The following is a 25,002-nucleotide window of genomic DNA, read 5'->3' on the forward strand; positions in this document are numbered from 1 at the left end:
GGTCTCCCAGTTCATAGTTAGCGATTTAGAAAAATTCGCCATTTCCCTCGGACGCGGAAAGGGTTAAACACAGGGCTCTAAACGTAAACACGTTTAACCACAGGGATTTTTTGATATTTAGTGTGTTCACTTTGAAGCCTCCAATTCATGATAGCAAGCCCGCTTTAAATGTATGTAATCTATAAGACGCTAAATTTGTCGACAGACCTGAGGGGGAAAAGCGGCCAACATAGAGAAGGTGTCGTGCAGGCCTTCCGTGCTTTTAGCCTAAATTTATAGAGCGTATGCAACAAATCCCAAGGGATTCCAATGACAATGGCGTGCATGGTTTACCATAACAAACCAACTCTTTTGTCAACGGTACACCAACATGGCGGCGATGACGACACGTGCATACACTCCATAACTTATAACCGGCTTCCTTACGGCTTGTTTTAGCATGTTATTTAGTTGGCCTTAATTATGATTACTTAAGTCACACTCTTTCGTTAGCCAGTACAATCTGCTTTAGCAGCAAGAAACTGAAATTTACACGATTGAAAGCCACTGTTATTTAAATTAAGAAAGTCACATATTTCAAATTTTTCCTAATGCGGAAGTGATTGGAATTCTTTTTTTAAACTTGACGCTTGCTCTGTAGGTTTAGTTAACTTGGGAGTGAGGTTTTACGGATCGCTGCTTGAGTACTATAAGGAGATTAAAATAGATCATAAATAGGTCTTCCCTATCTCAATTAGTTGTCGGTCTGCGCGTATGCCAAACACTTCAATTTGTGCTCAGCAAGAACGGAAACTTTTCTCGCAATGTTTTTGCTATTGATGGCCTATCTCTCAGTAACTGCAAAAGCATTTCTTCCTCGAATTAATCTCCTAGCGACTGAAGATTCCACTACGCTCGATCACGCATTGATTACAAAGGATGGATTTCTCAAGCCACTCATCTACTTCCTCCGCGACAATCAAAAGTATTTGAGGGACGAATATCTGACGGGCTTTCTGTATGATATCTTTCGGTCTAATTCGCCAAATCCTTTGAAAGACACGATTGAAAACATTTCCCCGCAGATCCAGTTCCTTAACGCCTTGAGCGAGATTCAGAGTGCCAACGTTGAGGTGGATTCCTTCCCGCTAAACAGCTCAGCCGCTGCGCATTTTGATGGCGAGCAATTCAAACAGGGGTCGCAGAGGATCAACCGATTGCGCCAAGAGCTAATAACGTCGCTTCTCAAAGGCGATAAACTACAGCACGCTAGGAACCTAGCCGGCCGTGCGCTGCACACTTTGCAGGATTTTTACAGTCGTTCCAACTGGATAGAACTCGGCAATCCGCGGCCATATGACGAGTTAGGCCAACCCGGAAGTGAAATCCCTCAGAATTTTATTGCAGGGCCGACACAAGCAACATGCAAGAGCTGCCCTTTAGAACAAGGCTCTGGCCTGCCTAATGGATATTGTGAGGCTAACTTGGACACGGTGAAGCTTACAAGTGGATATCGCTCAGGACAGGACGTTAAGAAACCTAAGAACCTTGGAAAATGCAGTCATGGCGGGAAAATGGACGAGAGTCGTTTGGAGCCGGCTACGGGCGGAATTAACAAAGATTCTACATCAAGGGACGAGTCTCCTCATGCTAGGTGAGCATTCGTTATATAATACCAGGATTTCATTCAACAGGAAATCTTTAAAAGCCAGTACGTCTTGTTTGTACACAAATAATTGATTACAAGGTGGACAGTTACTGACTTAAAATTGAACAAAGAGACGTAATTTTGCTGACGTAAGACTTTGTTGTACGCTTATTGGTGTTAACGCATCCTGAAAGGGTGATTTTACTCCCTGCGGCCTGTTTTAGCTTGTTTTTAATTGGCCAAAATTCTGATTATTTTGTTCACATTCGTTCGTTTATTTTTAGCCAGTATAGTTTGCTTTAGATGATCTTGTTCAGAAGTCTTCCGTGTAAAGAAACTGTTTTCGTGAGAATGATGTAATCACTGATAGACTGAATCGAATCTGAAAGGGAAATTGTAAACAGGAACACCTAATTAAATAAGTTAATGAGTGGAATGGTCAGCCGTGCATAACATTACTGACCCCGCACTCAATCGAAAAGCGGCTTATAATAGGTCTGACATTTTCAGGTAGATCTATCTCACCAAATAAGGACGCTTGATCGGCATTGTTTGTTCACGGGACGGGTTAGATTGTATGTTTGTTAAGCAGTACATTAAAGCATTCAATCCAACAAAAGCGGCCAAAACGAGGGTCTCATTTGGGTTAACTGTCAACCGTCAAACAGCCTAAAATCTAACCGTCAACCGTCAAAAAAGGGCAATTTTTACGTTAGCCTTCAAAAAAGCAGTTATTATCAGCCGTCGAACGGTTTCATAGTCTTTCAAATACCACTATTTCGGCTGTTCAATCTCGGAATTGCGGCTCTTAGAACATGATCGCTTAAACCGGTACAGTAAACCAGTTTTCATGTTCCCAAATATAGTCACTTTATGGTCTTTTCCATTTGATTTGAGTCTAAATAGACATCACAACTAACTTTCGACTGGAAGTACTTCCGGTTTCAAAATATTAATGATTTACTACACTGATAACGTGTTTCTGACCATAAAACAAAGTCCAGAACACAACTATTAATGTTAAAAAAAAAAATCAATAGAAGAAATAGACTCATGGAAGAAATTTCCCTGGATAACCGTCAACCCTCGAAAGGCCTTAAATTTAACCACCAACTATGAAAGTTACACCCCCATTGAGACCCTCTCAAATGAAAGAAGTTGATCCGACATTTTCAAAGGAATCTATCTCAGCAAAATAGGGACACTCGATTAGGCACTGCTTGGAAGAAAAGCCAGTCTTATACAACGAAGCAGGACGCATGGTTTTGAAACCTCAGTATTCAGTTATTAACAGCCCTCTCTTCATGTGAGCTAAGTATTTGACTTCTGTAAAGTCTAACATGTTTAGCGATGTTCTCTCACGAAAGTATTTTTACTTTCTGACTAGTGCTGCTGCACTTCTCCGAAATACTTGCCATTATTGGTTAAATTTTGTTTTGTCAGGCAAAGGGGGGAAGTATTAAAATATCAGCAGCGCATATTCATCCAACGGCTGAATTTAAATTTTCCTGAGTTCATTAACTGCGTTACAAAGAAAGGAAATCAGTACTTGTATTCTGTTTATATGATTAAAAATGAACTTTATCTAGAGGGATGCCTTGGTAGTAATGGATGCATGCAACATGGCGTTCGAGTCGTACCAGAGTCCGACGGCTGTGCCATGCAAAGAGGCCTAATAAGGCCGAGTGCACATGTGGTACGGGCCATGCCATCGACTCGTTGCTGTTTGTAAAACCTACAAGGCAAACTGGCTGTGGGGATGAGATTGGCTCGACTGCAGTGTTATAATGCAACTGTTGAAGCAAAAATGGTTTATTTTGCCCACCACTGAGTTTGTGACTTTCTATCAAATTTTCTTGCAACAATTTGGTGTGACACAGTTTGGTTGTTCCGTTGACTTAATTAATGTTTGCAAGGCAATGAAAAATTTTACAAGCATGTTTATCAATCAGAATCAAGGTAGATGATCTTAACCGCAGTCAAACGTAAAAATTAAAATGTCTGCCAAAGATACGGTTTTTACTTTGAGACCTCTGAGTTGATAAGTTTTTTTAAGTCTTAAAAGTGAAGTATGCAGTAACTATGTTGCTATTTAAATGCGTGACACCCGGAAATCCGATTCACCTAATGGTTTAGTTTCACCGCTCGCAAAATTAGCAGTGGGAATCCCCTCTGCTAGATTGTTAAGTCCTTATTATTATTATTATTATTATTATTATTATTATTATTATTACTATTATTATTATTATTATTATTATTATTATTATTTAAAAACCTTATCTTTAAGGGACTTTTCTTATTTCTTATGTTTGACCGCGATAAACAAACGATCAATCCTCAATTCGTCCATTCCCATCCATTCATCCACCCATCAATCAATCAATCAATCAATCAATCAATCAATCAATCAATCAATCAATCAATCAATCAATCAATCATTTTCTCTCTCTGTAGCTTGCACAAAATAGCCGCTGACCTTGCCATTGAAGCCACAAGTATCTTCTTAAATGACATCCGCTCGACAGTTGGGGATGAAATCTTTGCTAAATTCCTGAATCTGAAGTCAGAAAATCTGTTTATGCTTTATTTTTGTTTGTAGCCTACATACGATTGCCGCTGACCTTGCCATTGAAGCCACGAGTATCTTCTTAAATGACATCCGCTCCACAGTTGGTGACGACATCTTCGCTAAATTCCTAAATCTTAAGTCAGAGAAAAGTATGGCTCTGGTAATAGATGTATCGGGAAGCATGAGTGGTGAGCTTATAATTAGATTACTAAAATTTGTTTCCATGGGATTGAACTCCCTCTGAGAACAACTACTGTGAAACGGCGAAGAAAAGGAACCTAATTACACTTTATTAAAAAAAAACGCTTTATTAAAACAGACAGTTACAAGTTAGTTATATACCTACCCGCAAATAGCTAAGGCTATTCGAGGCGGGCAGGTATGTCTATACTAAACTAAATACAAATAAATTTGGTGTTTACAAATTGACAGCCACAACTAAAGTAAAAGTTAAATAAATAGTGAACAAACAAGTGAATATACAAAACAAAAAGGATTCGCAAGCTCAAAGAAATTACAATTGTTATAGTAGACAATACTGAAAATGCACTTGAATCACAAAAGAACGATATATGTATAGTTACAAATTTGCATGTATAATTTTTACAACAGAACACAATAGGTCATTTCCGGGATGCTGTGAACCTCACTATAAAAGCGAGGCTCAGTGCAAAGCTTTTCATATGAAAATTAATTTGTCTGCATATGAATGAAGACTAATTTTCATAATAAAAACTTTGTACTTACCCTCGCTTTCGTAATGAGGTTCAAAGCAACTTGGGAATAGCCCACTATCAGAAAGGATCAAAGATTTACTTGAGTGGCGTGAAAATACTATGAATCATGGGAAAATATAACAAACTAAGGTGTTACAGATACAAAGGGACTAGAGACATTTTACAGCAACAACAACAACAACAACAAACATTGTACCTCATAAGAACACAGCGCATGATTTTTGACTGAATGAAAGAAACTGAAATTGAAACAGAGAAACGATTGCGAGGTGATGAACATAAATATTCATAATTATCTCGCTTCTTTGAAATTCTGTTTCTTAGTATGCATGTGTATGTTGTGGTTCAATTCTTTCCTTGGTTTAAATTATATTTTCCATTGTTTCAAACTCATTATCATACATTACCATACCCATGAACCATAGGAAGATAAAATATGAACCAATGATAGATTTGAACCGCAACAAAAGATTCTTGAAACTGTTGAAACTCTTGAAACTGTTTTCTTGATTTTGCGTCAGATGAAATCAGTGAGGTGAAGAACGTGTCCATTAATTTCGTTCGCAAAACTTTGCAGAAGAAAGAAATCTCCTTCACTTACATTCTTGTGCCATTTAGCGATCCAGGTTAGTTGCTTTCTCAACGGCTATTTGTTTTAGGAAATTTAACGTACAAAATAACTCTCTAGATCTTACGCTCATTTTCCTGATTAAAATATGGCTGGCGGGATTGATCACTTGACCGGCATTCTTCATCACCGGCGATATGATTAAAAGGCCATTTCCGAGTTGCTTTGAACCGCAAGGCTTCGTGTATAATTATGAAACATTTATATGTAACCGAAACAAATTTTCATATGAAAAGCTTTGCACTTAGCCTCGCTTTCGTAATGAGGTTCAACGCAACTCGGAAATGGCCTATTCCCACTAGGAGACTGGTACGAGCAAGGTATCCGGTTCGGGTAGACGGTTGGAAAGCAGTCAGTTGTTTAGGAAATACCTTTTCAGTTGAAAACTATTTGACAAGATTTACTGTACCCGGAGAACTGATGCCGAATATTCGTCGGCACGATGTTCATTTGTCTACCCAAACGATCCTATAATCCCTCACTTGCACCGGTCTTCTCACAGTTTCTGGAGTGGAGGAATTGTCTAACGTAGGCACATAATGCACATAGGGGGTGAGGGGTAGGGGACGAGTTCTATTTTGTATGGATCGATGATGTGCGAATCGTCGGTTTCACAAGCTTGTTAGGCAGGCAACTGCAAAGCGTTTAATTTGTTCATGGGACGCGCTGTGGGGATCTGCGATCCACGAAACAAAGAAATTCATCCTGCTTTATGCTGTGAGAACCTCAACATTATTGAGTTAGGCAACGTTCGACGAACACATAAAAGTAATCCAAACTGTGGCTATCGTTTATTGTATTGCTGGGTTTTTTTTTTGGAGACTGCAAAGCGCGCGAGTATTTGCTTGGATCGACTAAATGACGCAACTTTGTTGGATATGTGTAAAGATGTAACAAAAAAGTTGGTTAAAGATCACATAACTTGGTCGCTAAACGTTCTAACTTTCCCTGCTTAATCATTTGCCATACCGCTGGCCTTCGAAAAACCGGTTGTTAGGCTGGTTTGTCAATGATACTAAGTGGAGCAAGCGTCAATATTACTAAATGTCGCTATTGTCATTACACAAACAAACGTTTTACTCTTGAGATATGAACCCTCTACTCTAATATTAATTTGATTAATTTGGAATCTTAAAACTGTAACAAAACTGTAAATAATCTAGATTAACTTTCAGGGTAATTCATGAATTTGCAAACTGGCTTTTGAAAAATTAAACTCTGGCTTGTGTTGTTGAATCGTTACTATAACTGGCGAGCAGTTTCCTTCCTTTTGCCCCTTTTTTTTTGTGGTACAAAAAGAAAGAAACTGGATTCTGACCGCGAGGGCAGGGAAAAAAAAATGTCCTTCCCTTTTTTCGTTTGTATTTTGGTGATTTAGGCATGTTACATTTCGAATCTTTATTTAAATACTCTCCAGGATCAGAAAAAAAAGAACAATTGTTAGTCGAAAATTGGTGTAGCTCAATAAAGTTGAGGTTCTCACTGCATGTGAACATGGAGCAGCATAATTATCCTCACCCCCTACCCTTCACCCCTTACCCCTTTTTTCTCACCCCTTACCCCTCTCCCCCACCCCCCACTCCTTACCCCTACCTCTAACCCCCGGAATAGACTTGCCTCTGAAATCCTGTGTATGCAATTTCTACTCCTTTGTCAACATGAGGATAATTTTTAAAAGACCGGCCGGATCAAATCTTTCTTTCCTTGCAAGCACCGCTTGAATAGTCAGTCAACAATCTAACGTCATTAGCAAAGCCGATTGCTGGGACTACAAGGAATTTTACATCGGTTAAAGAGAGCAACGATTTCATGATAGGAAAATTGAACACTTCAAGGCCCTCGCTAAAAATGACAACACCCGGAAACAATATCAAGTGGGATCATTTCGGGCAAAACTGATTATCACTGTAAAATCAAAGAAACCTTGTTTATTCAAGAAGTAAAGCCAGCTTTTAAAGTCAACGTCAGCAGTGGGAGCTGATGCTTTATTTATTAGCCGTAGCTTTTTATAGATTAACTGTTTTAAAAGATTGTTTTTCTTGAAATCTGTTCCAGACTCCTTATCACTATTATATGACGGTCACTTTTTAAAATGTATGTTGACTATCATACGAAACGTTTATATAAAATGCGCAAGTTTATAATGTTTATCACCGCTGTTTGTGTTTTATTCATAATTTACCTAGTTATGATATAACTCCAGGGTTGAAACCATTGATAGTTTCTTTGTTTTCGTCACACTACAGAAGTGGGCCCTGTAACAGTGACAAGTGATGCTCAGAGAGCAATTGACGCAGTGAACAATTTAACCGCATCAGGAGGTGGAGACTGTCCAGAGCTAGGCATGACGGGTCTTTACCAGGCCCTTCTCCGCTGCCTTCCTGAGACAATCATCTACTACTTCTCCGATGCTGACGTGAAAGACGAATTCAGAAGAAACGAGGTCATGTCCCTAGCCAAGGAAAAGAAAGTTAAAATCAATTTTATTCTGACCGGTAGCTGTGGTAAGCGCAAAAAACGTGACACCCAGTCGTCAGCGGTACCTAGAGACAATCACCGAATAAGGAGAAGTCTCCAGTTTCAAGATTTGTACCAGGCCCTCGCTACCCAGACGGGAGGACAAGTCCTTGCAACTAGCAAGAGCGAAGTGGCTGAAGTGGTCAAGGTGATTGATCCCGTAAGTCCAACTAACTCGTCGGTTGATCTCAAAGAAGTTGAACTGTTGAACGTCAAGGTGAATCGCACACAGTACTTTAGTGGAGAAACGTTTTTCGTGGATATCGACGCAACATTGGAAAGCTTGGTTCTTGTACTGACGGCAGCAAGCTCGCCTGGACTACAAGTCCAGGCCACTGAAGGTAATTAGGAGAGAAATAGGCCATTTTACAGTTGTGTGCTTAGTGACCTGGTCTTGAATTGAAAGCGAGGCTGGGGTTGACCTAGTTTTGACACAGACCTCACTGCTTTTCATATGTAAATGCAAATAGTTAGCATAAGAACAGTATGATCTACGTATGAAAAGTAGTGAGGTTTGTATCAAAACAAGGTCACCCCCAGCCTCGCTTAGAATCCAAGACCAGGTCACTAAGCACACAACTGTAAAATGGGCTATTGAAAGGTTGTTTATTACCTCAGGGAAAAAATTTGGAAGACAAAAAATGAACAATTAAAAGCCTTGAACCTTTCCCCAAATCGTTCAAAGGGCAAGGGGGTGCAGTTGTTGTTCCATTTCAAAGTTTCGCCCGATGATAATCGCACGGAAACCTTAAACACATCCCGCATAGTTAATATTTCATACTATAGGTTCTTTTTACAGGTAGTGGGAATGTCTGAATTTATAACAAATCTCCGCCTGCTCAAGAAAAATTCTGTTTAGCACCCTCGATTAATAGAGTCAACCTTATTATCTTTTTTTCGAAAAAAAAAAACAAAAACAACAACAACAACAACAACAACAACAACAACAAAAAACAAAAAAACAAAAATCAATATACAAGGATTTATCTTTGCATGCTTATATTCTCTGTAATTTTGAATACTGGTTCCCTTTGAAGTGAGATCTTCATTTCTCTTTCCTGAATTTTTCGCAGGAAACTCAACAGTTCAGAGAAAGATAATTTCGTCTTCAAGTACTCTTCTCATTTTGGAAGTCACCAGCCTGGTCAGAGGTTCAATGAAGCTGACAGTTTCCTGTAATGGCCCGTACACACTACAAGTATCCGGTTTCAGTCCTCTCGACTTTACATACCAACTGTTAGACGTGGAAGACATGGAGCGAGGTATTACAAGACGCGTTGTTGGAAATCCTTTGAGAGGTAAGGCAATTAGACAATTGTTATTTCTGATTATCCTCCATGTGCATATTAGATTAGTAAATGTGTGAAGGAAAATGAAGCAAAAAAAAAGTAAAGGAATCAAAGTTAGCGTAATTCCAGAAGTGGAGACCGCGGGGAAGAGAAAATCGTACGCACGTTAATGCGGCGGAAAATTCGTTCATGTAGGTTTCCTTGAATTGTAATCAGGCCTCATCACGTCTTGTGTGCTCTAGTAAATCGGGAAGGGAATCTCTCCTCAACGCAAAAGTCCTAAGAACGACTTTGATGTATAACGTTTTTGAAGTTAACGTAAGCGGCCCGCGTTGACGTGCATCAATCCACCAATTTTCCCCATTTCGACCTACCTCGTGATTTTTCATATGACGGTCCCTCCACATGCACCTCGGGCGTAACCACAGCGACAATACTTTGAGAGATGCCGGATCTTTTGTAGACCAAGATCGGTAACAGACTTCAGATAATAATTTATGGACGGTAAGACTGATCCTTACAGCAGTAAAAAAAAAAAAAAACGTATTTATTACTGCCGTTATAATTTAAACAGTACAGAACCGAGAGCGATCTGGTTTGGTAAGCGGCATTTCCACGTTCGTTTTCTATAGGTCTCTACTGGATAGATATGTAACTCGTTGTTTTTGCCTCCTGTTTTTCCCTTTAGGCCAGACTTTGCTGCTTACTTTGGATTTCGTTGGTCAACAAATAGAAACAGTCAGCAACTTAACACTCGTCGGAGTGAGCGGAACAGACCTCGAGACATTCCGCATCATTCAAGGAAAAGGCCTTTACCAAGACTTTTATTTCGTAGCCTTTGTTCCCACAGCAGAGAGATTTCGACTCAAAGTGACAGGAACAGACAAGAATGGAACACGTTTTCAACGAATAAAACCAACGTTATTCACTTTGGGCGATGTAAAACTTTCTCCAAATGTCGATAACAGGAACAGCTCGAATATGCTTTTTCCAGGAGAAAGTTTGGAAGTTCAAGTCAAGGTCATTAATTCTGGGGACACGCAAACCCTACATTTTACAGCATCAGATGACTTGGGATATTTCAACAGCATAAGTCCTACGAGAGACAACTTGGGAAGGAATGACTCTCTTATCCTTCGAGTTACCCTACTCGCCCCCAGTAACGCACCGTACGGCGTGACAGGCACTGTCACGGTGTTTGCGTCACAGAATTCCGACTTCACCCAAGTGGTTAATTTTATGGTCTTTTTTGTAACAGTGACATCAAAGGTAAGAGATCTTGGTGTTCACAGATCTTGGTGTTCACATAGCAGATGTTTCTGTTGAAAATTTCTTTCTTTTAGCGTACGTAGATTTTAAAGACTATTTATAGGAAATTCATTTGATAACCTGTCTGACTTGTTATGTGAAACGAGAGTCTCCCTAAGTGTCACGTGACATGCCTGGTTGTTTACGTCAACAAACATACCAAATTATTAGCCAAACCAAGACTGATATACCTTATATGCTTTAGCAGATGTGATATGCAGCAACAATGGCTCTTCTTTTGACAGTTTACTAACCGTATATTTGTATCTTTATTAGCCTTTTTAGTGATTGTTACTCCTTTGTCATCCTGGATTAATTCATTATCTTACCCATTCTCCATACTCCTCTGTCATTTACCAGAAGAATGAACTTTAAACTGACATACTCAAACGTAACCAGAGTGTCTAACTTCAATTTGACAGGACCCAGACCTCTCTCCTCCATTGTGTACCGTTGGAAATCAGACTGCAACATGCGCTGGAGTATACGGTACACCAGAGTGCGTGTCGAGCACGTGGAATGCACGTGTCACTTTCGCTGATGCTGGAGAAGGCCTACTGTCAATAACTACACGAGATAATCCCAATGGAACACTCGACGGTGAGAGCAGTCAGAGAGTTATTCAATATTTAGCGCATGGTATCAATCTGAGATCGAGGTTGTAATGATTCGTTGTTTTTTACAGTCCTTGAAATTCTAGCACGAGTACGAGTAAACTGCCAAACCAGATTTGACTTCAAATTTCTAGCGAAGTACTAAGAAGAGATATATTTCAGAAATCTTCATTTTAGTCTTTGTGAGCGACGAATTTGGCGAAATTGTTTTGACTGAATGATACCTACGCCCTTTAGTGAGTCCTAAAAGACGAGATCACATACGTTTTGAGGACTTGTTTTCGCCACTGCGCCGTTCTCATAAAAACTCGTAGTAAAAATGACGACAGCTATCTCGTTTCCCCGCCAAAATGACACTGGTTTCACTCGCGCACATTCTTTGTCTATTGGAAAAACTAGTACACGTGACCTGTACTACAATCTAAAGGCCTCTAATATTGGCCTGCGAAAGAGTTATACACCGAAACGTTCCCGCTTATGTGGACTGATGCCGGTCTACTGGTGTAACTGCGCCTTAACTGCAATATGTTTACGTTCGAACTTCACTATTCGTTGACCTTCGAAGCGCTTTGAACATAAAGCGTCGTTCTTGAATCTTGATTAATTGTTTATATACCAGCGGTTACACACGATCCCCAACACTTTTTCATCCCTTCGTGTAAAAGCTAAGTGTTTTCTTTTCCTTGAAAACAAAAAACTGATTTGAAACTAAAGTACGTCACTGGTACGTACTAAGCTATACTCAGTGTTTCCTCGAACAAGGTTATGGGAAGGGGTTATGCTTCAAATTTGATATGTTTGCCTATCGCGGAGTAGCTTGAATGTTTAAAAAAAACATATATTATTCTTGCTAGTAAAAGGTAAAGTCAAGTCAAACCGTTATTTCTAATTCCTTTTTAATCATGAGGGCTAGGGTAGGTCAATTCATAACACCAACTGATCATGAGGTGAAGTGGCGCTTAAATCAGTTGGTTGGCGATTAACACAATATTGGTCGTATAATCCTTCAAGTCAATGCCTTTAGCGCAGGGCACTAATTGGGGACAATATCCAAATCGAATTGGAATTTAGAAGTGTTGGTTTTTGAGGAGAGGGGAAAACCGGAGTACACGGAGAAAAACCAGTCTCGGGTCAAGGACAAGAACCAGCAACAAACTCAACCCACATATGACGCCGAGTCCGGGAATCGAACGCGGGCCACATTAGTGAGAATCGACTGCTCTCACCTCTACGCCATCCCTGCTTCCCTCATCTATTCCCTAAAATCTACTGTTTCAGTTAAAGGACATACCAGCCGGCTTACCGACGCTGGCGCAGAACTGTTATCTATCAGTGACGTTTCTGTAGTCTGGGTCTATTTTGTAGCTGTCAGACTATTAAGCTTGTATTAGGCTTATAACTGTGCCACTTTATTTTGTTCTTTTTCAGTTGGAGCATTCAATCAGGGTGCAACAAACACATCCATCCCAGCATCCTTCACATCCAACTGTTGCAATCCCAGAGTTCTTTTCGTTGGTCTTGACCTTGTAGGAAACATGGGCACTTGTTCCGTCAGCGTTATCCCTGAGATTGTGTCCCTCAGCGCCAAACTGAACAGCACAACTGTGTACCTTCGCCCTGGAGAGACCATCAAGGTCCCTTTCACACTCACCAATCTGGGCTCCAAAGGCTCCTTCTCATTCCAAGTCACCAAAACCTCTGCACTCATCAGCTACGTCATACCCTTTAGCCTCGCTCTCGAAACAAACTCCAGCACCGCTGGTCATGTGATTATTAAGTCACGTGGGGAGACCATCGAAGAAGAGAATTTGGCGGTAACTGCAGTTTCACAGGCAAACCATGTGAACACAACATTATTTTACATCCAGGTTTCTGTATCCTCGGGGCCTGTGACAGAAGCAACCGACCACACAACAACTGCAGCACTTCCAGTTCTCAAACACGTGAACCTAAAAGCCGATGTAAACGACAAAGACTTGTCCATAGAGCTTGGCAAAAGTCTACAGGTTGGCTTCAAAGTGAAGAATTTTGCGTCGATGGAGACGTTCACGTTTGCGGTAAAGGTTTTAGTGACTGTTAGTGAGAACACAATCTCTTACTCATTCTCGTCCCCAGGCCTAGGGTCTTCGCGATATCAAAATAACGGTGCATGAGGAGAAAACCCTGGATCAGGTTGTTGATAATAATTGATTTTCGTCATCGACATCCTTTTTCCATGTTTAGAGTTAGCTGTATACCATATATCATACCATGTAACCGATCCTGGAGAAAGTGAACCGAAGACGAACATCAAATGTTTCACGTCACAAAATACTCCTGGCACCATTCGTGCAACGGAGTATTTCGCAGGGTCTTCCCTTATCCTCAGTTGGTTCGGGAATGTCGAGATGCCTGACCGTGGGAGATCTGGGTACGAAATTAGGTCTTCCCAATACCGCCATTTTGAATCTGCCCGCGAAGACTTGGGGACGAGGTTATCTCGTATTCAGAGTCATCAGTCTTTTCGGCCAGTTGTTGGTCACTTGGAGAGATTCTAGGACACTGGAATTTTCCCCGTTAGAAGCACAGGGTACAGGGTAATCAAAAGTGACCATCATTCCGCCTAAATGCTAGATTCTTGTTCTTGATTCAAATACATAAACATGACTGAACGCGTCATGACACTCTTATTACGTATTACGCGTCTGTTGAAAAATTAACGCCACAAGGCCGACAACAAATGCGTTGCAGACGTAGCCAATAACAAATTTCGTTATTTTCGACTTTCCCAGAGTCTCTCCAAGTGAACAACCGCTGCCAAAGAGCTTGAGGACTCTGGGTACGAGATTGATCCTTTAAAGTAACATAATCTTGTTCAAACTTTGAGATTGTCAGAAGCAAAGACAAGATTTCACTCGAAGGCAAGCAGAAGTCTTCTCTACACCACGGTTACATTTTTATTCTCGGTCTCGTCTCTATCATGTCGCTGTCGTGTTAAGTTGACGCCGTAAGATCAGCCTTGCAGTTATTTCACATAATTTCAGCTACCGTATGTCAAAAACTGCCAATTTTGTGCTTCGTCGGAACAGGGATCTCAGTAATTAAAGTGCAGCTTTTCACCATTTTCTTTCAAAATTAAGGTAGCAGAATTATATGCACTCTTTCTCGTACGCTTATGGATTAAATTAACCATATAATTACAGAGGGATATTAAACGAATAAATAAAAAGGTTATCCATGAATCAATTTGATGAATAGCGGGGAAAAGATCACGTGATCACTCCATTTGTTGTTTCTGCAACATAGCCTGTTATCATGTGGAACAACTGCGGACTCATTAAAAATGAAACCATCCTTTGATTATTTTGCTATTTTCACTTTAACAGGTATTGAGTAACCATTCTTCAATCAGCGGAGTCGTTAAGCCACCGTCGGCCACTCTGATAACAATGCAAACCGTCTCGTGCCTGCTGATCCTTACCTCTCAGCCAGAAGCCCCTCCAGGGACTGTCACGCAAGTAAATATCACGGCCACACCTGCGTCACACAACGCCGACGTGAAGGAATTGCAAGTTTTCTCTTTGACTGTGACCGTTGAAAGCAGAGGCCTGGGTACAACAGAAGACTTGAAGAATGAAAACAAATTTGCAGTATGGAAGATTGTTGTAATCTCCGCCTCATCTGGCCTTCTGGTTCTTCTTAATATTGCACTGGTAGTCTTCAAAGTGAGACATGGTTCATACGACCCAAGAAAACCTTCTGGAAATAAAACCAGAAATGGATCCCGAGGAATCAAAAGCAATCAGCCACTACAGCTACAAAAAATCAACGAGGGATATGACTGTGACATTGCTTAGAGGAAGTTCTGCATTTTCACCAATAAGAGGGGTATCGAATGGTCTTTGCGAGTATTCGGGAACATGCGAGCACTGTGGTTTTGTTGCGAGCACAAGCAGTGATCAGATTTGTCTTGCGAGTAGTGAACATTTTAGAAATAAACAACAACTTGTAAGCAGCAAGCACTTCGTTGATTTTCCGTTGGCAAATTTTTTTTATTTTTTTAGTTTCACACGTTTATTTTTATTAGAGTGCACCTAGAAATGTGAGTGATACCTTCACAATACACAACACTTTAACATTTTAACAATAACATATGTTAACTTATGTTTTTGTTGTGTGCTTTCAATTGAACTTGACAGCCAGATTTATAGGAGTTCCCGCAAAGATAGGTTTATTTCTGTACCAAAAAGCCTACAAAGCACGATTTACGTAATTTCGAGCAATCGAGCATGCGAGCAATTTCGAAAATTTGGCGAGTACGAACAAGCGAGCACTCATCTAAATTATTTTGCGAGCAAATCGAGCAAAGGCCAAATTTTGCGAGCACTCGATATTTTTACTGTACCATTCGATACGCCTAATAAGCACTTGTAGCTTAGGATAAGCAACGTCTTTTTTTTTAATTAGAACATGCAGGAATTAAGCTTCAGCTATATGCATTTATCATACTAGAGTGATTGCATCATTTTTATTCAACGTTTATTCGCTGGCTTCATCAACTTCAGTCCCAAGCCTTTTCAGACACTGGAGGCGAGGTTGTTGACGATTTCGAAAGAGATTCGGTTTAAACGCCACCTGCTCTTTAAGCGCTTGTGTAAAGGAGGTATTTTAATTGTAATGCCTGTCATTTTTGCTGCCCAGTTTGAAGTAATTAGCTGATAATTAGTCTGGATGGTCAAGAAGTTTGCCTGCTTCTCATTAATTGGCCGACGCGACTCCTTGTTTTTAATGGTGACTATAACGGGGATGGGCAGTGTAACTTAGTTGACAGCTGCCAATTATCCACTCAGGTATGCGGATCTATCCGATACATCGTGACTGACATTTGACTAAAGTCACCTCACTCAGTGGCTATTGAAATCTACTGAAAATGTTTCTTGCAAAAATTTATAAATCGATTCGATAAAGGAAAACGCACTGAGGCTAATTGTTATTTATACCTGTAAGATACTATGCTGAGAAAGTTCATTTCCGGAATTTTTGGGGGTGAACACAATCTAACCTTCGACCAGGCCTACTAGTTTTAGCAGCGCTCGTATATCGTCTTATCAGGGCGTTCGCTTAGAATTGAGCTTACCTAGTTCCCAACCCTCTCTCTGTCCTTCATCCCGGTTAATCTATTTCGGGCTTTCGGGACACGTGGTTTTGGACACGACACCGAAACGAATTGACAGTGAAAGCCTGGGAAAATGCCCTACAGGGAGAAATCGGTAGGTTTTAGACTCTTCCATGCACTTATATTTATGGTAAAAGAATTCAATTTCCATCCTCTTTGGATTCTCGACTTTGAGGATCATTCCTCTTTGGGTTAACTGCCATGGACTTCTAGACTAGCAAATAGACGTGATTTAGTATGTTCTAATATTTTTTTTTTCGCCCGGTTTATTGCTTGTGTATTGATATTTCAAACGGGCCGCCCGTATCATTGCATGTTGTAATTATTATTTTTTTCTTTTTACTGTTTTAGTGTACAGTCGACTCCCGATAACTCGCACCTTGGCTAACTCGAACCTCCCGCCAACTCGAGCCAATTTTCCTTTCCTTTCAGGTCATTTTCTATATAATTTTACCCTCAATAACTCGATCTCCCGATAACTCTAACCTTTTTCAATTTCCCTTGAAGGTTCGAGTTATCGGGAGTCGACTGTAGTTATGTACCAGTGTATCGATTTTGCTACTTGACGTCCATTAAAGGATTTTTTTAAAAATGTTGCTCTTGTAGTGTTTAACTGAGGGTTTATTTAGTAAACTTGAATCAATTGATCAAAGAATAAATGATAAAACTCTCTTTGGTAATGAAATTAAATTCCGTCAGTTCCGATGTAAGTTGTTTTGAAATCCCGATCCCGATTTTTAAATTATCTTTCCTCTTGTGCTAAAGACAATGGGTGTTTAAAAAAAGCGTTCGACTGCCGCTATCTTTAGTCAGAGAGCATCGAGCCATCGTTTATCGTCCTAAGAGCAGTTCTTGGCATAGGCGAAGAACCCTGCCGCCATTTCAGTTTTTAATAGACGGCATCTTGAAACAGAAAGTGGAGATGGACTTAGGAACGATGCTGAGAGAAGTACGCCTGCAAATTGTGATACGGAATTTTAAGGAAGTTCGATTGTGCATAAGAAACTTCCAGCACAAGCAACAACACCACAGCACGGATTTGCACGCTGATCTTATGCAGCTTTTTGCCAAGAAATTCAAGTTCAGGAAAATTGCATCATGTCAGACGGTTATATTACGTTCTCGGAGTATGGCAGGAAGGAAGGGGGCAGAGGTACTCCCCTATATAAGCTATAAGGCATGTGCGACCCCTAAGGCATGTCCTAAGGGTATTGTTTTTGTCGGCCGTTTTGGTCTGAAGCCTAGTATTGATTTGAACCATTTTAATTTTGGTGTGAAAGTCGAAAAATAGGAATAGATTTTACAGAAATAGGTATTTATGGATTCTATAAACCAGGTCTGAATTTAAGAGGCCATGTCTTTAAAATGGGACCAGAAAACTATATATCTTGGTCTGAAATAGGTCAGGGTTTAGAGACAAGAGTCGCACTTCCTCACCAAAGAGCAGAGTACTCTCCCAACCCCAAGCCGGGTTAACGTTTGGGTCGCCTATAAAAATATTCACTCACAGGCGATATCTCGATCCAGATTACGAAGATCAAAATTAATACGACTAAGGATTAAGAATTCCCAGGCTGGAGCGTTCCCAAAGAGTTTTCACATGTTTTCAGGTATTCCCCTTGTAAAACCAACAACCGCTCGTTCCCAGGCCTAATGCCATACTGGGTTCGCCCACAAAGGGTGACGGGATGGTTCAACCGCGGAGGATACTGCCGGTGTCACAGTGATTTGGGCATCCCCGAGTTTTTGGCACCCCCGTGCCCAAATCCCTAGTGATATGGGTATCCCCTTCCAGTATGGCTGCCGTGTTTTCGGTATCCCCCGGTACCCTCCCCCCATGCCCAAAACACTAGTGATTTGGGTATCCCCTAAACATGCGAGTAGGATTTCGCAGGAAATACGGAAAATTTTCGAAAGATGGATTCCTAAAAATAAAAATGTTTTAGAATATGTCAAAAGCCAGTGCTATCCGATCGGGGTTTTTACGAAACAAAAAAGTCCTGTTTTAGGAAAATGTTACGAAAAATTCGAGTACGATCAATAAAAGGATTTCCTGTTTTACATCGATAAACGAAAGGATACAAGAAGGTCGAGTAGCGTTATTGCTGGCCATATTATTACAAGGATTCAGTTGAAATGGTAAGAATTGCTTTTCCCTGCCGTGCATGCTTCTTCCACATTGATTTGTCGACATCAATTTATATATTTTTAAATCAGTTTAAAATCCGCAAGCAAAAGAAGCTTCTAAAACTTAGGTCAATTTTGACCTTAATATAACAACAAGTTAAAGCCTATACTTTATCCCCAAAAGCTCCCCCTTAACGGTATCGAATGTAAAAGGAGTTATTTTGGTCTAGGTCTTGCTGCAGAGTTGCGTTTGACCGCTGTCACGCCACTTCCTTTGTGGAAATTTATTTTTGGGGGGGAGGGGAAAGTGGTTGAGCAGTTACCAAAATAAAAAATCCTGAACAAGAATGAATGATTTATGAAACAAAGGTAGCTGTCCTGGCAATCCCGCTTTTGCTCTGTGTTTTTTGAAGTTAACTGATTATTTCCCTTTCGGCAGAAATACGAGATGGAGATACTCTTATATCACTACCCCAATCTTTCACTCCCTTCGTACTTCATAAACATGATTTGCAAAACGGATTTCTCGTTTTCAATGAAACTATTAGCGCGGCTTGTTTATTTTTTCCTTACGCCGTTTCTACGGTGAGGGGACGACCGAAAACACTACAGCAATATTGGAAGGGGATACCCATATCACTAACTAGGGACTTAGGTATGTCATATATTTCATTCTCCCTAACTACTTTAGAAAACTGATTTGTAAGGCTGATTTATTTTTTGAGTACTCATTAGAACGTTTTTGGTCTATGTAACTTTATAGCAGATATTTTTCCTGTCGGCCGACTCCACTACGAAGCCACTGTGGAAGGGGATACCCATATCACTAGGGATTTAGGTATCCCATATATTTCATTCTCCTTTACTTTACAAAGCCGATTTGTAGAGCTGATTTCTTTTCTTGAGTACTTATTAGAACGTTTTCAGTCTATGTAAACTCAGCAGAGTTTTTTCCCGTCGCCCGATTCCACTTTGAAGCCATATTGGATGGGGATACCCATCACTACCAGAAGCAAACGTGTGAAAAGTTATGTGAAAAACCATGTGAAAACCAGGTTAATTTCACACATTTTTCATATGATTTTCACATCATTTCACACATGTTTCACATGCTTATTTCACATGCATATGAAATAGCGGCATGTGAAGAGTATATGAAGAGTATGTGAATTGTGCGTGAAAAACATGTGAAGAATGTTATCCTTTTCACATGCTTTTTCATATGCAATTTCACATACAAATTCATACATTTTTAAAGCAAAGCAAGTTTCTGTTTTCACATGGAATTTCACACACTATTTCACATAAAAAACCATGTGAAATTCTTGCATCACAGCAAAAACACCATCTTTCACATGCATTTCACACTATTTAATATCATTTCGCACTATATTTCAGGTCACCACATTGCTTCACAAACCATGTGGAAGTTTGAATAACAAACACATATATATTATAGCTTGCTTTATATAACTAGCTAAACATCTAATTATAAAATTAAGAACATTACAACACCCATAATTCACATGTACATGAATTAAATTTGAAATATTACATGTATTCCACACATTTGTACTCACGCATTTTCAATTAACGTTGTCGGATCAAAGTGTAAAGCTATAAGACAAGACCTCTAGTGTGGATTTTTTCAAGAATAAGTTCTTCAATATCAGTTATGCCTCGTCCATCCAGTGATGACATACGAGGACGAGCCATTTGGATGACAAAAATGTTAGGATATCAAATTTAAATGGATGAGGTGGCAGCCTAGAGCTTTGAAGATGTCTTCGAGCTTTAAGCTTTGATCTGCCAATGTTAATTGAAACAGCTGTATACTGTATTGTCTGTAGAAATACACTTCACAGTTCTTTCATTAAAATCAATTTTCTCCTTTATTATAAAAATTTAACAATGCATATTTGCATGTATATGTAGAAAAAGCACATCTACAGTACCTAAATGAGGCCTCATTAAAGGTTATCAGGATACAGGATATTTGATCATGAGAAGCAAACATAAGGATACGGATTTATTTTGGGGTAAAATATATTACAATACAGGGATCAGGGATATTAAGAGAAGAGAATCCAGGGTATCAAGCAAGAAATTTGGTACAGTATAAACTAAAAAGGATATGCCATTTCTAGCAAAAAATTAACAGGATACAGAAAAATACAGACTCCCCCTGCCCGGTCCCCTCCCCACTTTATCAGCATGGTGCCTCATAAACTGCACTTATTATTGTACAAATAATGCATGAAATGAGTACAAAATTATTCCCCAGTGTATTTATATAGTTAGTTATTTGTACAGTAGAAAACCAGTTGGCAGTGATATGTACAGTAAAAAAACACACGTGCCACAACATGTGCGTAAACTATCACACTATCTCTTATAGCTTGTTTTCATTGCTGCTCATTAAAAAAGTTTAAGTTGGATAATATAAAAATATATTATTGGATGCTTTGGTGTGTACATACAGTACTGATGTATATTTTTATATATCTAAGCTAAGCCGCACGAATTCGAGCAAAAAATATATTTTTATATATTCATATATATATCATTGAAGATGTACCCATGTTGCCTAGCAACAGTAGAAAACAAAGTATGAATGGCATCAGACAAAGGGGAGGTTGCTAGGTGGCAACAGGTTGGGAGACAGGCTGGCGTCAACAGTTTGCTGGAGCAAAATTTGCATACATCCGGAAAGTTTGCGTGCCGGATCAAATTTCAACTGCAATGTTCATCAAAATTTACTGGATACAGAACTATCTCTGTAGAATCTTTTCCCTTTCTTCCAGAAATCTTTTCTGTGAAAGATTGCATTGAAGAAATTACATGTTTTGTGGCCACGGTAAAATAATTTTCCGTGGGAAATAAATTCATCGAACACGACAGCGCTGCACGCCCGTTGTACATTTTGTCGCATCAGAAATAGATTTCAACCGCAAACAAGCCTCAGGTGGAACTACAAAAAGACCATGCTCATCAAAATAGTTGCTATGTTCAGAAACTTTTTAATCTCCTCATTTGATGCTACAATACGAGTAAAGAGGGCTTTCCACCCAGCCCCAGCTTTGCGAGGTTTTGCGAGTCACGTATTTTTAGTGTAATGTTGCCATCACCTCACACATTGAATTCATTTTTACATCCATACTTTATTTAATAATATGCTGACAGTCAGTTATAAATTTCTTACAGAAAATAACAATAATAGAAATTGATATTTCAAACAAAAAAGAAAACTGTACATGTAAAGCAGTGATTGGCAAAAATTACTGGGCTGAAAATTTAAGGGAAATATAGTTCTTAGTTCACATGAATTATTTGTGCAACATAATAAGAAAATGATTGGATTAGATCAAAAGGATTTATTGTACCCTTTAATTTGCTTGCTGTTTTCGACTATATGTGATATATATTAAATAATGTTCAATACTCCATTATGTAAGTTACAAAATTTAAGTTATTTTGGTAATCGTTCCTGAGCAGAAACAAAAGTCTTGATTCATGACAAAATTAAATCAGTTAAAGTAGACTCCAACAGCCATAAATGACTTAGCTTATTGAGCAGGATTTGGTGCCTTGTCTCTAGTCTGAAGCTGCACGTACTCTTTAGTCTCAGCCTTGACAAACAATTAATATTGAGTTGACAATCTACAGTAACATAAAAAAATTGTGCGCTTTGAGTCAGTTCTTCTGAGTGATTTAATACATAATTTAGTAGTGACAGTAAAGCATAAGGGCTGTGTTGCAGTGAGTTTCTTGCCCGTAACAATCTTGTTGGTTTCTGGGTATTAAGAATGAGGGTACTCAACCTTTAATTATAACTCGTGGTGCTACAAAAAATATATATACACTCCATTCAACTTCAATAAAATCCTGATCAGATCGTATATTAAGTCTTCATCAGCTTACAACAAGGCTTGATATTAATTCGGCTACAAATAACTTCGTAAAAACGTTTGAAAAGGCTTTATATTAAAAATAAATAGGGATGTATATATGAGTGTTGATTAATTTAATTTGTTGTCTGCGCATGTACATGTACATGTATGCAGTAACTTAATTCGCGTGGACGATCAATCTATAAAATCACACATTTTCATGCAGTCTCTTTCTGCAAAATTATTGATGCGGAAGCTTACCTCTTTCTAAAAAGTTGTTATCCACATTTTGCTGCTTGAAGACATCATATTTTAGCTTAACAGAGGTAAAAAACCAGAGGGAATGTGTCCTGTAAATAATAATCCCGCGACGATTCCCGCCTAAAATCTTACATGAAACGGCCTTTCTGCGAGCCTGCAGTGCCATATCTGCTGACCAAAATGGTACCCAGTCTTCCCAGTCTGAATGAAATCCAAGATGGCTGCCGGTGTTGATGTTGCTGTAACTCAAAGATTTCTTGCTCATTTTAAAAGCTGGCATTGTGCATGAAAGTCGTATGAATTATGATTCAAAGCATTGTTGTGCTATTTGACAAGATATAATTATGGAGTCGAGATTTATCGATGAAGGTTTGTAAGTAATCTAGTGCGTGTTTTCTCATTGAACTTCAAGAAAGCAGAAATGTGCTTGAAGCATGTGTACTCGTTTGCCTTTTTCAGTTTTACTGATATAAATAAATTAATATTCCATGCAATTAATTTGACCAATCTGTATTGATGCCCAGCCCTCTCAGATCAAAATTTGTACTAACAGCAGCTCAGAATATTTCACATACTAGTTTCACATGTTTTTATAGCCCCTTTAAGTGAAATGTTTAGCTTCACATACTTTTTTTTTATATAGCCCAAACTGAATAAATTTTCACACATGCAATGAAAATGTTTTTCTTTTGACATGGTAGTTTCACATGTGAAAATCAACATTCTTTTTTCACATGTTGTTTCACATGCCCAATTAAAGGTTAAAAGTTTTGCCTTTCAATTTCACACACTGTTGGTGTTTCATATGCATGTGAAACTAGAAAGATTCTGACATAATTTTATTTCACATGTATGTTTCACATGGCTTCTACTTTTCACATGCATTTCACACACCTTTCACACACATTTCACACGTTTGCTTCTGGTAGTGCATATCACTAGGGATTTAGGTATCCCATATATTTCATTCTCCTTTACTTTACAAAGCCGATTTGTAGAGCTGATTTCTTTTCTTGAGTACTCATTGGAACGTTTTCAGTCTTCTTAACTTTGCAGATATTTTTCTGTCGGCCGATTCCACCACGAAGCGATATTGGACGGGGATACCCATATCACTAGAGATTTAGGTATCCCATTGTCTCAGTTGATTTTCTCTAGCCGATTTTTAAAGCTGATTTCTTTTCTTGAGTACTCATGTGAACGTTTTCAGTCTATACAGTCTATGTAACCCTGCAGAATTTTTTTTCCTGTCGGCCGATTCCCTCGAAGCCATATTGGAAGGGGGTACCCATTTCACTAGGGATGTAGGTATCCCATATATTTCATCCTCAGTTGACTTTAGAAAGTCGATTTTTAAAGCTGATTTCTTTTCTTCAGTAACCCTCCAGATTTTGTTTCCTGTTGGCAGATTCCACCACGAAGCGACTAATATTGGACGGGAAGATCAATAACACTGCGCTGCACTAGGGATTTAGGTCTCCCGATTTTTTCTTTCAGTTTAATTAATTTCCCTTACTTTATGTTATTATACCCATTTGATTGCTTACTCATTTACGTATTATTTTGGTTTTTCTTTCTTTGTACGATCCAGTGGACGGCCTTATCTCATTCTCGTCTTTACCCGTCGTGATTTTTATTATTTCGGGCTGGACATCGAATGAGTAAACATCAATGATCAATTCAGAACAGAAAAACTTGACATTCAGGCGACCTTCATATTGCGTGACAGCTGTACCGTCAATTATGATGTACTCACTGATTAGCGATTAAATTTTTAATCGCCAAACAAAGCAGGCTTTGAAATGCCCAGATTTGTCTACGTTTACCTGCATTGGAAAGATTTGTACCAAACACATGTTTGCACATGTCAAATTCAGCGCGTAATTAGGAAAACAACACAAAGACAAATTGCAGATGAGGGTCAGATGAAACTGTGTTCAGCGACGTCTTGTTTTCATTTCGCGTAAAATAATGTCTAGAATTGAGACAACAGGATAAGGGATCACTTTCAAAAGATACTGTACATGCGGTGGTGCTGCTTGGTGGGAAATCTATTGGCCGCCGTAAAGAAATTCGAGTGATTACATATGGGACATATGGAGTGTTAGCCCCTCGTCTGATCGACGAAGGGCTATACACAATGCTCGAAACGTCAGCACTCGAATATCTCTTTAGTTCTCTTTACGGTGGCCAATTTACATTTAGTCATCGACTCTGTTGATAAACCAAATATTTAGACAATTAACACTTCGTCTTTAAGATTGACTTGCCCCAGTCTGC

At 39.3% G+C, this 25,002-nt stretch overlaps 1 protein-coding gene and 1 long non-coding RNA gene across 2 annotated transcripts; one reads left to right on the top strand and one right to left on the bottom strand.

Moving 5' to 3' along the window:
* Positions 1 to 772: 772 nt before the first annotated feature.
* On the top strand, positions 773 to 17,040 carry LOC146477305 (von Willebrand factor A domain-containing protein 7-like). The gene is made up of 9 exons (XM_085113773.1): positions 773 to 1,633; positions 4,227 to 4,384; positions 5,455 to 5,559; positions 7,808 to 8,419; positions 9,152 to 9,376; positions 10,056 to 10,636; positions 11,098 to 11,275; positions 12,718 to 13,346; positions 14,655 to 17,040. The coding sequence occupies exons 1-9, from the start codon at positions 804 to 806 to the stop codon at positions 15,123 to 15,125; spliced, it is 3,789 nt and encodes a 1,262-aa protein (XP_084969899.1). The 5' UTR covers positions 773 to 803; the 3' UTR covers positions 15,126 to 17,040.
* Positions 17,041 to 20,436: 3,396 nt separating this feature from the next.
* On the bottom strand, positions 20,437 to 22,841 carry LOC146477306 (uncharacterized). Its single transcript, XR_014865385.1, has 2 exons — positions 22,723 to 22,841; positions 20,437 to 22,231 (listed from the first exon to the last, which is right to left on the bottom strand). It is a non-coding gene; the product is annotated as an uncharacterized LOC146477306 (long non-coding RNA).
* Positions 22,842 to 25,002: the final 2,161 nt, after the last annotated feature.

Source organism: Pavona decussata, unplaced genomic scaffold, assembly GCF_977016875.1.
Source record: "Pavona decussata unplaced genomic scaffold, jaPavDecu1.1 SCAFFOLD_71, whole genome shotgun sequence".
NCBI lineage: Eukaryota > Metazoa > Cnidaria > Anthozoa > Scleractinia > Agariciidae > Pavona > Pavona decussata.